Raw genomic sequence first — 13,695 nt, 5'->3', positions numbered from 1 at the left:
CCTTGCATATTTCTGTTATGGCCAACTTCTTTTTTTTTTTTCTCAAGATGGAGTCTTGCTCTGTCGCCCAGGCTGGAGCGCCATGATGTGATCTCATCTCACTGCAACCTCCGCCTCCTGGGTTCAAGCGATTCTCCTGCCTCAGCCTCCCAAGTAGCTGGGATTACAGGCACGCACCACCATGCTTGGCTAATTTTTTGTATTTTTAGTAGAGACAGGGTTTCACCATGTTGGCCAGGCTGGTTTTGAACTCCTGACCTCATGATCTGCCTGCCTTGGCCTCCCAAAGTGCTGGGATTACAGGTGCGAGCCACCACGCCCAGCCTATAGTCAACTTCTTAAAGATGTGGAATACATACCAGTGACTAACAAGCATATGAAAAAATGCTCGACATCACTAATAACCAGAGAAATGTAGGTTAAAACCACGATGAGATACCGCCTTACACCAGTCAGAATGGCTATTACTAAAAAGACAAAAAATAACAGATGTTGGAAAGGATGCCAGAAAAGCGAACTCTTACACACTGTTGGTGGGAATGTAATTTAGTACAATCTTTATGAAAAACATATGGAGATTTCTCAAAGAACTAAAAATGGAACTACCATTTGACCCAGGAATCCCACAACTGGGTATCTACACAAAGGAAAATAAATTATTGTGTCAAAAAGACACCTGCACCTGTGTGTCCATCACAGAACTATTCACCATAGCAAAGATATGGAATCAACCTAAGTGTCCATCAATGGAGGAATGTATAAGGAAAATGTGATCTCTGTCTCTCTCTCTACACACACACACACACACACACACACACACACACACACAATGCAATACCAATCAGGCATAAAAAAGAATGAAATCATGTCTTTTGCAGCAACATGGAAGGAAGTGAAGGTCAAACAACTCAGATACAGGAAGTGAAATAGCGCATGTATTTGACGAAATAATGCATAGACATGTCAATGCTAAATAATGCATAGGCATGGACATAAAGAGTGGAATAATAGCTAGTGGAGACTTGGAAGGGTTGGGGAGTGGAGAAGAGTGGATGATGAGAAATTACTCAATGGGTACAATGTACATTATTCAGGTAACGGATACCCTAAAAGCCCAGACTTCCCCACTTGGCAATAGATCCATGCAACAAAATTGCGCTTGTATCCCTTAAATATATACAAATAATAATTTTAAAAAGTAGTGTGCAATATGGAGCAGCCACAAATGGCTTTTAAATTAAAATTAAATAAAATTAAAACTTCAGTATCTCAGTTACATTAACCACACTTCAAGCACTTAGTAATCGCACATGGCTTTGTGCTGAATAGCACAGATAGAAACATTTTCTATCATTACAGGAAGTTCTATTGGATGGGCTGATTCAAGGCAAGGTTTGGCAAACTACAGCCCTGCTGGGTCCATGGCCTTTTTTTTTTTTTTTTTTTTGAGACAGTGTCTCGCTCTGTTGCCCAGGCTGGAGTGCAGTGGCACGATCTCAGCTCACTGCAAGCTCTGCCTCCCGGGTTCACGCCCTTCTCCTGCCTCAGCCTCCCGAGTAGCTGGGACTACAGGCGCCCGTCACCACGCCCGGCTAATGTTTTGTATTTTTTTAGTAGAGATGGGGTTTCACTGTGTTAGACAGGATGGTCTCAATCTCCTGACCTCATGATCCACCCACCTCGGCCTCCCAAAGTGCTGGGATTACAGGCGTGAGCCACTGCGCCCGGTCCATGGCCTGTTTTTAGAAAGCCTGTGAGCTGACGACAATTTTAATTTTAAAAAGCAAATTGGTAAAACAAGAAAAAGGCATGTGAAAGGCTTGTTGATTCTGAAGAATCAACAGTGCTCTCTTGCACAACAATAAATCAGAACCAAGGACAGGGCACACAGGCACTGGAAGGTCCTATCTAATACGTTGTTCACATTTGACTTGAAAAGAACCTCGTATGAAATCTAGTTATTTCTTTTGTAAATATGAGTTGAGTGTTTATTATGTGCCAGGCAGAATATGGGGTTCTTGGAATATAGTGGTGAAAAAGCAGACAGTTACTCTCTGTTACATTCCTGATACATGGTACAATGTATATAACTCTTTGAATGGATAAATTTGGATATGCAAAGTTGAGCCACCTTGAAGCCATCTCTGGAGTTGGAAAATAAGTCCATCCTTCCACATATGTTGAGGATGAATCACATACAACTTGAAACTGGAAGCCCTAATTGACCTGCTGAGGCAACAGATTCACTTGTGACCAGGAGTTAGAGACCAGTCTGGGCAACATAGTGAGACCCTCTCTCTACACAAAATTTAGAAATTAGCAAGGCGTGGTGACACGTGCCTGTAGTCCCAGCTACTCCGGAGGCTGAGGTGGGAGGCTCGCTGGAGCCCGGGAGTTCAAGACTGCAGTGAGCTATGATTGCACCACTGCACTCCATTCTGGGTAACAGAGCGAGACCCTGCCTCTAAAAGAAAAAAACCAACACAAAAAAACCAGAGCCAGGTGCAGTGGTGCATGCCTGCCTGTAATCCCAGCACTTTGGGAGGCTGAAGCAGGTGACATGCTTGAGCACAGGAGTTCAAGACCAGCCTGGGCAACATCGCCAAACCCCATCTCTAGAAAAAATACAAAAATTATCCGGGGATGGTGGCACATGGCTATAGTCCCAGCTATCTGGGAGGCTGAGATGGGTGGATTGCTTGAGCCCAGGGGTTGAGGCTGCAGTGAGCTGAGATCATGTCACTGCACTCCAGCCTAGGTGACAGAGTGAGACCCTCTCTCAAAAGCAAACAAACAAATAAATAACACAACAACAACAACTAATCAGGGTAATTGTTTAACACTGCAGCTGCCTGGGGGTGGGGGAGCAATACCATCGAGGGCAGGCAAGAAGGGAACCAAAAATCAAGTGACTTGCTAAGTACAGAGATAAGAAGTCCAGAGAGGAGATGTGACTAGCCTGAGGTCACAGAGCCGGCCAGAAGAAGGTAAATGCCTCCCGTATCCCTCGGGCATCCTTTTCTTTCCTTCAATGATGGGTAACGCCTAGGAGAACTAAGCCACTTTCTCCCAGTCTGAGAAAGGTCGATGATGAATCATCCCCAAGCCTTCAGATTCCCAGGGAAGGACTCAGGTGAGGAAGTGGGAGCTTCTACCCCAGCCCCAATGACCCAGGGAGCTTTACCATCCACAAGGACACTGCTCCTGTCCAGGGTGAAGTTCTGCAGCTGGCTCCCATTCCGGGTCATCCGCAGGAATTCCTCATAGATGGCAACTCTGTCTACTCTCCGAGCCAGTGGCGAGAAGTTACACAGGGAATCCACCCCCGTGTGGTGGCTGTTGGGGACAGACCTGGAAGAGGACAAGGGATAAGGAAAGATATCTGAAATTTTATCATGATTCTAGGCTTTCTCCTTCTAGAGTCTTCCTGTAAGAACTTTCTGCAATGATGTAAACATTCCATGTCGGCCAGGCACAGTGGCTCACGCCTATAATCCCAAAACTTTGGGAGGCTCAGGCAGGCGGATCACGAGGTCAGGAGATTGAGACCATCCATACAAATATTAGCCGGGTGTTGGGGCGTGCGCCTGTAATCCCAGCTACTCGGGAGGCTGAGGCAGGAGAATCGCTTGAACCAGGGATTAGAGTTTGCAGTGAACCGAGACCATGCCCCTGCCCTCCAACCTGGTGACAGAGCAAGACTCCATCTCAAAAACAAAACAAAAAACGAACAAACAAATTCTACATCTGCACTACACAATGCAGCCATTAGTAGCTTCATGTTGTTATTAAACACTTAAAATGCAGCTAGTGTGGGAGAAGAACTGAATTTCTACTTTTATTCTACTTAATTCATTTAAAAATAGCCACAGAGAGGTTGGGCATGATGACTCATGCCTGTTATCCCAGCACTTTGGGAGGCCAAGGCGGGTGGATCACTCAAGATCAGGAGTTTGAGACCAGCCAGGCTAACACAGTGAAACCCCATCTCTACTAAAAACACAAAAATTAGCCTGGTGTGGTGGCGCACGCCCATAATCCCAGCTACTTGGGAGGCTGAGGGAGGAGAATTGCTTGAACCTGGGAAGTGGAGTTTGTAGTGAGCTGAGATTGTGCCACTGCACTCCAGCCTGGGCAATAGAGGGAGACTGTGTATCAAATAAATAAATAAAATAAATAATTTTTTATTTTAAAAATAATTATTTTTAACGTTGGGGTAACATTGGAATGTTGGAGTAATGACTTCTGAATACCCATAAAATCAATGAGAAAAATGGCCAAAATAGTCCGAATCAATTTTTCCAGAAGTCCAGAAGTGAACCAAAGGCTTGCAAAAATTCAAGGGGTGTTTAGTTAAGGAAGGTGTTAAATCTCAGTAAAAAGAGCAAGCTTTGTGGCATTTTAACTTGTATTATTTCCACAGTGCTCTTTCAAGACCCTCAGTATTTTATTATTATTATTATTGTTGTTGTTGTTATTATTGAGACAGGCTCTGGCTCTGTTGCCCAGGCTGGAGTGCATGGCACAATCTCAGCTCACTGCAACCTCTGCCCCCGGGCTCAAGCCATCCTCCCACTTCAGCCTCCTAAGTAACTGGGACTACAGTGCACACCACTACGCTCAGCTGATTTTTGTTATTTTTTGTAGAGATGGATTTTCACCGTATTGCCCAGGCTGGTCTCAAACTCCTGAGCTCAAGCGGTCCACCCATCTTGGCCTCCCAAAGTGCTGGGATTACAGTTGCGAGCCACTGCATCCAGCAAGATCCTTGGTAATTTTGAAAACCAGTAGCCTCACAATCATGATAGCTGCGAAAACCAGCCGCCTAGCAGTCAAAATAGCTTGAGAGTGCTGCAGACATCAATCCGCAGAACCTTGTCACTATTTGATCTGCTTGGCAGCTCCTTGAAAAAGCCCTATTCTCAGGGCTTCTCTTTATTTGTTCTGACTCAGAATTTGTTTAGTGAGGAAAGTCTGTTCTCAGGGCAGTTGTCAAAAAAAAAAAAACCGTTGTATTCCCCCATTGGAATTGATACCTCTCATTGAAAAGCACAGTTAGGGCCGGGCGCAGTGGCTCAAGCCTGTAATCCCAGCACTTTGGAAGGCCGAGATGGGTGGATCACGAGGTCAGGAGATCGAGACCATCCTGGCTAACACGGTGAAACCCCGTCTCTACTAAAAAATACAAAAAACTAGCCGGGCGAGGTGGCGGGCACCTGTAGTCCCAGCTACTTGGGAGGCTGAGGCAGGAGAATGGCGTAAACCCGGGAGGCGGAGCTTGCAGTGAGCTGAGATCCGGCCACTGCACTCCAGCCTGGGCGACAGAGCAAGACTCCGTCTCGGAAAAAAAAAAAAAAAAAAAAAAAGGCACAGGCTGCTGGAATCTAAGTAATCTGGTTTTAGTCCCCTCCTTCCCCCATCTTCCATGGGTCCTGATTTCAGTAGCCGAAGTCTTAATGTAGTCGATTCTACACTCTAGAGTCCATGGCCTCAGCACCAGGTACCTTTATGTCTGCTGAGATTTACACCAGTGCTTTTGAGTGTTGAAGCCAGTTGGGTCCCAGCTTTAGGAAAAAGCTGGTTTTTAGTTAACACCTCTCTTATTTCTAGGGTTCTCTTCCATCAAAGCTATGGTTTGGGAACACTTCTATTTAAAGGACAGCAGAAGTTCCTAGAGTCATTAGGTCCTGAGTTAGAACTCACCTGAATGTTGAAACTTGACAGTCAGAAAAATAGCTCTTGATGCTGCTATTTCGGAAGAGTTGGTTGAGCTGAAAGACAGGGCGATGTTTCTTAGGTCAGAATCCTGGTCCAGGTAGCATCAGAGAATTTGCAGCCACTGAGCACACTTCTCCATCTATTTTGTTTCTTGTCATGACAACCACTTGCCCAGGTATGTATATCAAAGGACATGCTCTTCTAGGGTATGACTTAGCTGTGTGACCTTGGGTCAGCTACTGAACCTCTCTGTGCTTGTGCCTTAAATGGGAATAAGAACCTGTCTTTGTGGATTATTATAAAAGGTCACCCTGTGGCTACCCAGAATGCATAAGTCGATTTCTGCATGCAATAGAGTGGACACACCACCCCCTTCTCACCGCGTCCTCAATATTCCTTTTGTTCCTCTGGTAACTGGTGGTGCTTGGGTGGGATATGTCCTGGGAATATGGTAGGTTGGTGATGGTGAAATTCAGGTAGAAGTGCTGGGTGCTGGAATTGCTTGTTGGTTTTGTTGGTTGATAAACTGATGGCTCCATTTCTAGAATTTAAAAAAAAGGATGTAAAAATTCACTCTCAAGGCAGAGTTTTAAGAAAGATTATTCCAGCTAGCTTAACTTATTTCTGGCATTGGGAGCTGAGCTAGGTTTTATTCTTTTTTTTTTCTGGAGGAGAGGTCATTTGTTTTGTTTTTTTGAGACAGTTTAACTCTCTTTGCCCAGGCTGGAGTGCAATGGTATGATTTTGGCTCACCGCAACCTCCACCTCCTGGGTTCAAGCCATTCTCCTGCCTCAGCCTCCTGAGTAGCTGGGATCACAGGCATGCACCACCACGCCTGGCTAATTTTTTTTTTTTTTTTGTATTTTTAGTAGAGACATGGTTTCTCCATGTTGGTCAGGCTGGTCTCGAACTCCCGACCTCAGGGGATCCACCCGCATTGGCCTCCCAAAGTGCTGGGATTACAGGTGGGAGCCACTGTGCCCGGCTGAGCTAGGATTTTAAAGGTGGGATAGAGGGTTTTAGGTGACAGCTCTATATTGGATGGAGGATCTTCCTCCATCCATCTGTCCAGCTTGCATCCATCCACCCATCTACCTGTCCAACTCTCTTTCTACCAAGCATTGTAAGGATTCCCTACAACGTGGGGGGAAAAAGACTGGGTTTCTCTGGGGGTGTAGTCAGCAAGTGTAGGTGCTGAGCAACCCAGAGTCTTCTAACTAATGATCTTTGTTCGTAAAGAGTCTTCCTGACTCTGCTCTTCTCTCCCTCCACCTGCCATTCTGCACACAGCGCCCAGAGGATAAGCAGAATTCATTTCACTTTCTTTCTAAAGCAGAACTCATGAGTGTGTTATGTTCCTCCCCAAGCCTTTCCAGTACCCAATAATGTCTCTGCCCACATCTTTGGCTTCAACTGTCACCTCTCCAATATCAAAGTGGGTACTCCAGTTACATCAATCTTTCTCAACTTCCCCCAAAATGCCATATTCTTTTTTTTTTTTTTTTTGAGATGCAGTTTCGCTCTTGTTGCCTGGAGTGCAATGGCGCGATCTCGGCTCACTGCAACCTCTGCCTCCCGGGTTCAAGCGATTCTCCTGTCTCAGCCTCCCAAGTAGCTGGGATTACAGGCACACACCACCATGTCTGGCTAATTTTTGTATTTTTAGTAGAGATGGAGTTTCATCATATTGGTGAGGCTGGTCTCGAACTCCTGACCTTGGGTGATCCACCTGCCTTGGCCTCTGAAAGTGCTAGGATTACAGGTGTGAGCCACCATGCCCGGGCAAATGCCATATTCTTTCTATCTTCTAGGTTATAGATGCATGGAGCACAATTCTCCATCTATTACCCCTGGCTAGGTCCCATTCTCTGTCAGATCTCAGCTTCTTCACCCCTTCCTACACAAAACTTTCCAAGACAAGGTTGTGTGTTCCTCCTTGAGGCTCCCACAGGCTCCTGAAATTCCCTTATCATAGCAATGATCACACTTTATCATCAGTACGTGTTTACTTCCATTGTTTATTGAATGAATGAATGACTTATTCATTGATTGATTCATTCATTTAATTAACCATTGTAATTGATCAATCAAATCAATACTCAAATCAATCAATTAGTCAATGAAATCAATTAATCAATTACATAATCAATTATTTAATAAATCACTTATTCATTAATTAAATGAATGAATCAATAAATTGATTCAAAATAAATGATTCATTGATTCATTCATTCAACACAATTTTTTTATATGTAAAAATAGCTATTCTCTTAGGTGCAATGGCTGAGTGTTCTGCTCTTACCTCGTTGGATAATCTCCTGCCAGAGATCATCTCCATGGGTCTCCAGAAAGCCTCCCTTTCTCTCTCTAGAGCCTCCACCAATTCCGCTGGTACCGAGAAGCCCCATCTTTCCTCACAACCCCACCTCTTTCAGTTATGAAACCAGCCACCCCAGCTTGTACCTGTCACATGGATGTCCACCAGCTGGTAGGTGGAGCCCAGCCAATGGGATGAGGCATTCAGGGTCCTATCCAGAAAGACTTGCTCCACCAGGCTGGGGTCCAGATCGGAGGAGAACAATGCCTTGACAGTGACCAATATGGAGTCCATCCTAGGGACAGAGACCACAGGAATTCAGCCAGTACTCAGCATCAGCAGGGTCATGGGTTGCTGTCTTTAAAGAGCCAAAGATCTAGAGGCAAGGTGGTGGTGGGGTGCCTAGCTGCCCACACCCCCAGTCTAGAGAAGGGTCCTGATCAAAATGGGAGGCCTTCGGCTGGATGCAGTGGCTCACGCCTATAATCCCAGCACTTTGGGAGGCCGAGGCGGGCAAATCGCCTGAGGTCAGGAGTTGGAGACCAGCCTGGCCAACATGGCAAAACCCCGTCTCTAATAAAAATACAAAACTTCACTGGGAGTGGTGGCACCTGCCTGTAGTCCCTGCTACATGGGGGAGCTGAGGCAGGAGAATTGCTTGAACCCAGGAGGCAGTTGCAGTGAGCCGAGTTTGCACCACTGCACTCCAGCCTGAGCAACAGAGCAAGACTCCATCTCAAAAAAAAAAAAAAAAAGGAAGACTTCTAGGAATTACATCTGGAAGCAATAACAGTAACAATAATCGACATGTTTTATAGATCAAGACCCCTAAGAAGTGACTTATGCATTCTTCGTCATCACTCTGGTGGAAGGTATTGTTAAAATTATCCCAATTTCTCCCACTTTTCCCCTCTTGATTTCTACTTTTTATTATTTTGTTTTATTTTTTTGAGATAGGGTCTCACTCTGTTACCCAGGCTGGAGTGCAGCCTCCTAGGGTCAGGTGATCCTCCCACCTCAGCTTCCCAAGTGGCTGGGACTACAGGTGTGTGCCACCATGCCTGGCTAATTTTTGTATTTTTTTGTAGAGACTAGGTCTCCCTATGTTGCCCAGGCTGGTCTTGAACTTCTGGGCTCAAGAGATCTGCCTGCCCTGGCCTCCCAAAGTGCTAGAATTACAGGCATGAGCCACTGTGCCCAGCCTACTTTTGATTTTATTTGTTTGTAATGTTTGTGGGTGCATAGTAGTTGTTCTTATATTTATGGGGTACATAAGATGTTTTGATACAAGCATGTAATACATAATAATCATCAGAGTAAATGGGGTATCCATCCCCTCAAGCATATATCCTTTGTGTTACAAACAATCCAAGCATACACCTTAGTTATATATTTAAAATGTTTAAATTGTACAATCAAATTATTTCGACTATAGTCACCCTGTTGTGCTAGCAAATACTAGGTCATATTCATTCTTTCTAGTTTTTTGTTCCCATTAACCATCTCCATATTCCCAACTGAAATACAAAATCCTTGAAGTTTAGAAATATGCAAAGTCAGCCCTGTGTCCTGTAATCCTCCTCTTCCCACGTATAGGTATCTTCATTCCTTTCTCCAGTCATCAGAGACCTGGGTTCAAATCCCAACTTTGACAATTCTTGGGAAGCTCACTTTTCTGACCCTCAATTTTCCCATCTGCACAACAGGGATGATCTTTGCACTCAACTCATAGAGACTGTTGTCAGAATTAAAGCAGAGGAGGCTGGTTGATGTTAAATATTATTATCGGGCTAATATTTTGAGTTCTACATCAAAACGTTATCTTTTCCCAAGTGTCCAGAAAAAAAAGAAGAAGGTGGATGTGGGGAGCTGGTGGCTCCATGAGGTTAATCCTCACTCCCTACCTTGAGGATTTATGGGAGGAGATGGTAGGATTAGCTAACAGGGATATAGGAGAGAATGGGTACCCCATTGGGGATGTCTAGTTCAAGGGTGCTCAGAGACACAGCCACAAACTTGGCCACTGCTTGTGACCTTCAGAACTTACGTCAAGTTGGTGACCAGGCAGTAGCGGAACGTGTCATGTAGTTGGCTGCCTTTGTAGAGAGTGGTGACCTAGAAGGATAGGCAGGGAGAGGGGGTGAGATGGAGATCTCTTGGGGGTGGAGGGGCCGCTGATGCCAGGGGAAAAAAACACAGTACTTGGAGCAAAGGGGACCAGAGTTCAAATCCGAACTCTGCTCCTAAAGCACTGTGTGACCCTAGGTACACCACGCCCCTTTCTGAGCCTCAGTTTGCCCATCTGGGAAATGGGAACGGTAGTCAAGAAAGCACTTTTGGAAACAGAGAGAACCCAGAATACGTAGTGAAGTGAAGCATTTGAAATGATCACTTAATAGACAAATCAGGCAGAAGAGGCAGAGAAGCACACAGGGCAGGGAAGGCGGGAGGGGTGAGAGATGCCCTACCTTGTCCTGGATGTCCCTCAGCAGGGTGATGTACTCTGAGGATGTGGGGTCTGGATTACTGAAGTTCCAGTTGACAATATGGAAATTTATCTGGTGCTTGCCCCAGACTGATACATTCTGGGGTGCATAGCCTGGAGCCACAGAGAAGAAGAAAAGACAACGCATAGTGGGGAAACGCTGATCACAAAATGCAGAGCCAGAATGGCCCAAGGGTCCCCTGCCTACCGTCAGAATCAGTCAATTTCAGGTCCACATGCTGGGCATTGCAGGAGCTCTTAGACGGAAAGTTGTCCCAAAGAGAGGGAAAACTGGAATTTTACACAGATTCTCCTGAGCTGAGCTTTCCTGCATGTGCTATGCAGTTCCCGCTTCTAGGAATGCATCCTTTTCATTTCCTGCAAAACGCTTGAAGCTCACCCTTCAAGAGCCCAGTGAGAGGGAGCTCCAGCACAGTAGGGGCCCATGTCTGTCTTATTCATTACTGTGTCCCGGCACAGGGCCGGGTACATAACACCCTCCTCCAGGAAGCCCTCCTTGATTTACTCCTCCTTTCAGCTCCCTTAGTATCCTGTTAATAACAGCAGTGGGGTCTTTATTGTACCCTTAATTTGTTGTTCACTTAAGTATGAGTTTTTCAGAGACAGAAAAATGTGTTTTCCATCTCCAGACCCAGCACAAGGCTTAGGGCAGAACAGCCACCCATATATGTTTGCTGAATGAATGAATGTGAGTTATAGCAGAGACTCTAATCTTTCATTTGCTCACTCATGCAATGATTCTTTCCATACTACGATGTGCTGATATACTGAGAACCGAGGGTATGGTAGCACTCGTAAAAGACTGTAATTTTGTTGAGCTCACAAGGTAAGGGGGAATCAGAAAATTTAATAAGTAATTACAGTAAAGTGTGATAAATGTCAGCCTTGTGCCCACCTGGGAACTTTGGGACCATGTACAACAGGATTTCTCACCCTTGAAATCATTGGCTTCTGGGGCTGGATCATTCCCTGGGGTGGGCGTCTCCTGTGCACTGGAAAATGGGCTACGGAACCACTAGATGCCAGTTGCACCCTCCTTCTCTGTCTGAGTTGTGATACCCAAAAATGTGTCCGTATATTGCCTAGAGTCTCCCGGTTGTGGGGGGCGGGGCGGAAGTGCAGAAGTGTCCCCTGGTAATAACCGCTGACACAGAGGATCCTCATAGAGAAGGCCCTGCTATCCTGTCCCAAAGGATGCCACGGCTCAGCCACTTGGGTTTTGAACTGAGATTCATTATGGATGAAACTGGGGAGGGGGGCGGGAATTATGCTAACTGAAATAAACCAGACAGGGAAAGACAAATACTGCATGACCTCACTTACACGTGGGATCCGAAGAAGTCAAACTTATAGAAGCAGAGAGTGGCATGGTGGTTATCAGGGGCTGGGGCATGGGAGTGGTAATAGAGAAAATGGGGAGATGTTGGTCACAGAATACAAACTTTTAGTTATAAGATGAGTAAGTTCTGGAGATTGAGTATAAAGCTTGGTGATTATAGTTAATAATACTGTATTGTAAACCTGAAATTTTCTGTGAGAATAGATTTTAAGTGTTCTCTCTCTCTCTCTTTCACACAGACTCACAAAAATGCACAGTAACTATGTGACATAATAGCAGTGTTAACTAATTTGATCATGCTAATCATTTCATAAGCTACACATATATTAAATCACCACATTATACATCTTAAATACATATAATTGTATTTGATAGTTATACCGCAACCAAGCTGGAAACAAAAGTGAAGGAGAAAGAGACAATTTATGACATTAATTTGGTCAAAGAATTTCATGCTATTTACTCAAAATAATAGGAAAGATTCTCCCCTTGGTGGTTTGGGGAAGGGTGGCCCCCAGCCAGGCCTTGGGCTGTTTTTTTTTAGAGAGGAAAGGGAATACAGCAGGGACAAATAATAGTCATGGTAGGCTAGGCACGGTGACTCATGCCTGTAATCCCAGCACTTTGGGAGGCCAAGGCAGGTGGATCACCTGAAGTCAGGGGTTTGAGACCAGTCTGGGCAACATGGTGAAACCCTGTCTCTACTAAAAATACAAAAATTAGTTGGGCATGGTGGCATGCACCTGTAATCCCAGCTACTTGGGAGGCTGAGGCAGGAGAATTGCTTGGACGTGGGAGGCAGAGGTTGCAGAGCCGAGATTGCACCACTGCACCCCAGCCTGGGTGACAGAGTGAGACTCCATCTCAAAAACAAAACAACCCCCCAACCCCCCAAAAGTCACTGTAAATCCAAGTTCAGCCTGACACTCACCGTTGATGAAGAGGCTATCCCTGTCCAGGACATAGAAGCCCAGTTGGGTGACACCATGGGTCAGCTGACTCAGCTCCCAGTAAAGCTGCTGTATGTCCAGCCCAGGGCCCATAGGGTCAGTGTGGTAGGTGCAGGTGGTGTCCACGCCAGTGGCTGCTCCATTCTTCTCAGGCCTGGGGAGAGAGGCATTTGAGGACTCTAGAGAGGTCCTGAGACCTCTGCAGGTAGAGAGCAGAGGAGGGAGGAGCAGGGGAGGGCTGAGAAAGGGGTGGTCATTACTGGCAAATGGCCAGGAAGTGTCTCACCTGAGGGAGATCAGTCGGCAACCCAAGTAGAAGGGGCCCAGGCTGCTCTTCTGGAACAAGGGTCTGAGCTGGAGAGGAAGGAAGAAGAGGGTAAGCTGAGGAACAGAGGTTAGGGGTAGGATTTATCCCACCAGGAGCTGCTGGGACCAGGGTCTCACCAGGTGCTTCAGGACCCTCTCGGTGGAGTTGAATGCAGCTGAGCCATTGCCCATGTCTGGTGAATACTGGAGATTGGAGATGGTGAAGTTGAGTGTGAGGGTCTTCAGGTGGTACCCCACGGCTGCAGGAGGTGGGGAGGAGAGATGTCTGCAACTGAGGGCTGGTCTGAGACTAGATCAGACTGCACTCATTATTAACCAGTGTGGCCATCCAAGTCAGAAGCTACGTATCTTCTCCCCTCCAAGTAACACCAATTCCCTTTGCTGCATATTCATCACATATATCCTCTAACTCCTCCCCTATCCCAGTTAAGGTCTTATTTTCTCTTATCCTGATCAGCACCCTGGCAGACTCACTGGATGCCCTATCTAAAGGACATTCTCTATACTGAACATGAGAAGACTCTTTATGAAATGACG

The 13,695-nt window shown here is 45.8% G+C and overlaps 1 protein-coding gene across 1 annotated transcript in view; it reads right to left on the bottom strand.

The window, feature by feature from the left end:
- MUC16 (mucin 16, cell surface associated) overlaps positions 1-13,695 on the bottom strand; it is a 207,833-nt gene that overhangs the window by 4,435 nt on the left and 189,703 nt on the right. The window contains exons 82-90 of the mRNA XM_033195391.1: positions 13,276-13,397; positions 13,118-13,185; positions 12,813-12,985; positions 10,505-10,635; positions 10,084-10,151; positions 8,183-8,331; positions 6,099-6,259; positions 5,704-5,771; positions 3,185-3,351 (exon numbers count right to left, since the gene is read on the bottom strand). Coding sequence (XP_033051282.1) covers positions 3,185-3,351; positions 5,704-5,771; positions 6,099-6,259; positions 8,183-8,331; positions 10,084-10,151; positions 10,505-10,635; positions 12,813-12,985; positions 13,118-13,185; positions 13,276-13,397 — 1,107 coding nt within the window. The remainder of the gene's footprint in view (positions 1-3,184; positions 3,352-5,703; positions 5,772-6,098; positions 6,260-8,182; positions 8,332-10,083; positions 10,152-10,504; positions 10,636-12,812; positions 12,986-13,117; positions 13,186-13,275; positions 13,398-13,695) is intronic.

The sequence above is a fragment of the Trachypithecus francoisi genome, unplaced genomic scaffold, assembly GCF_009764315.1.
Source record: "Trachypithecus francoisi isolate TF-2019V2 unplaced genomic scaffold, Tfra_2.0 Lachesis_group5, whole genome shotgun sequence".
Classification (NCBI taxonomy): Eukaryota; Metazoa; Chordata; class Mammalia; order Primates; family Cercopithecidae; genus Trachypithecus; species Trachypithecus francoisi.
Note: the sequence above shows the minus strand (reverse complement) of the source record. Positions and strands in the feature narration are given on the sequence as shown.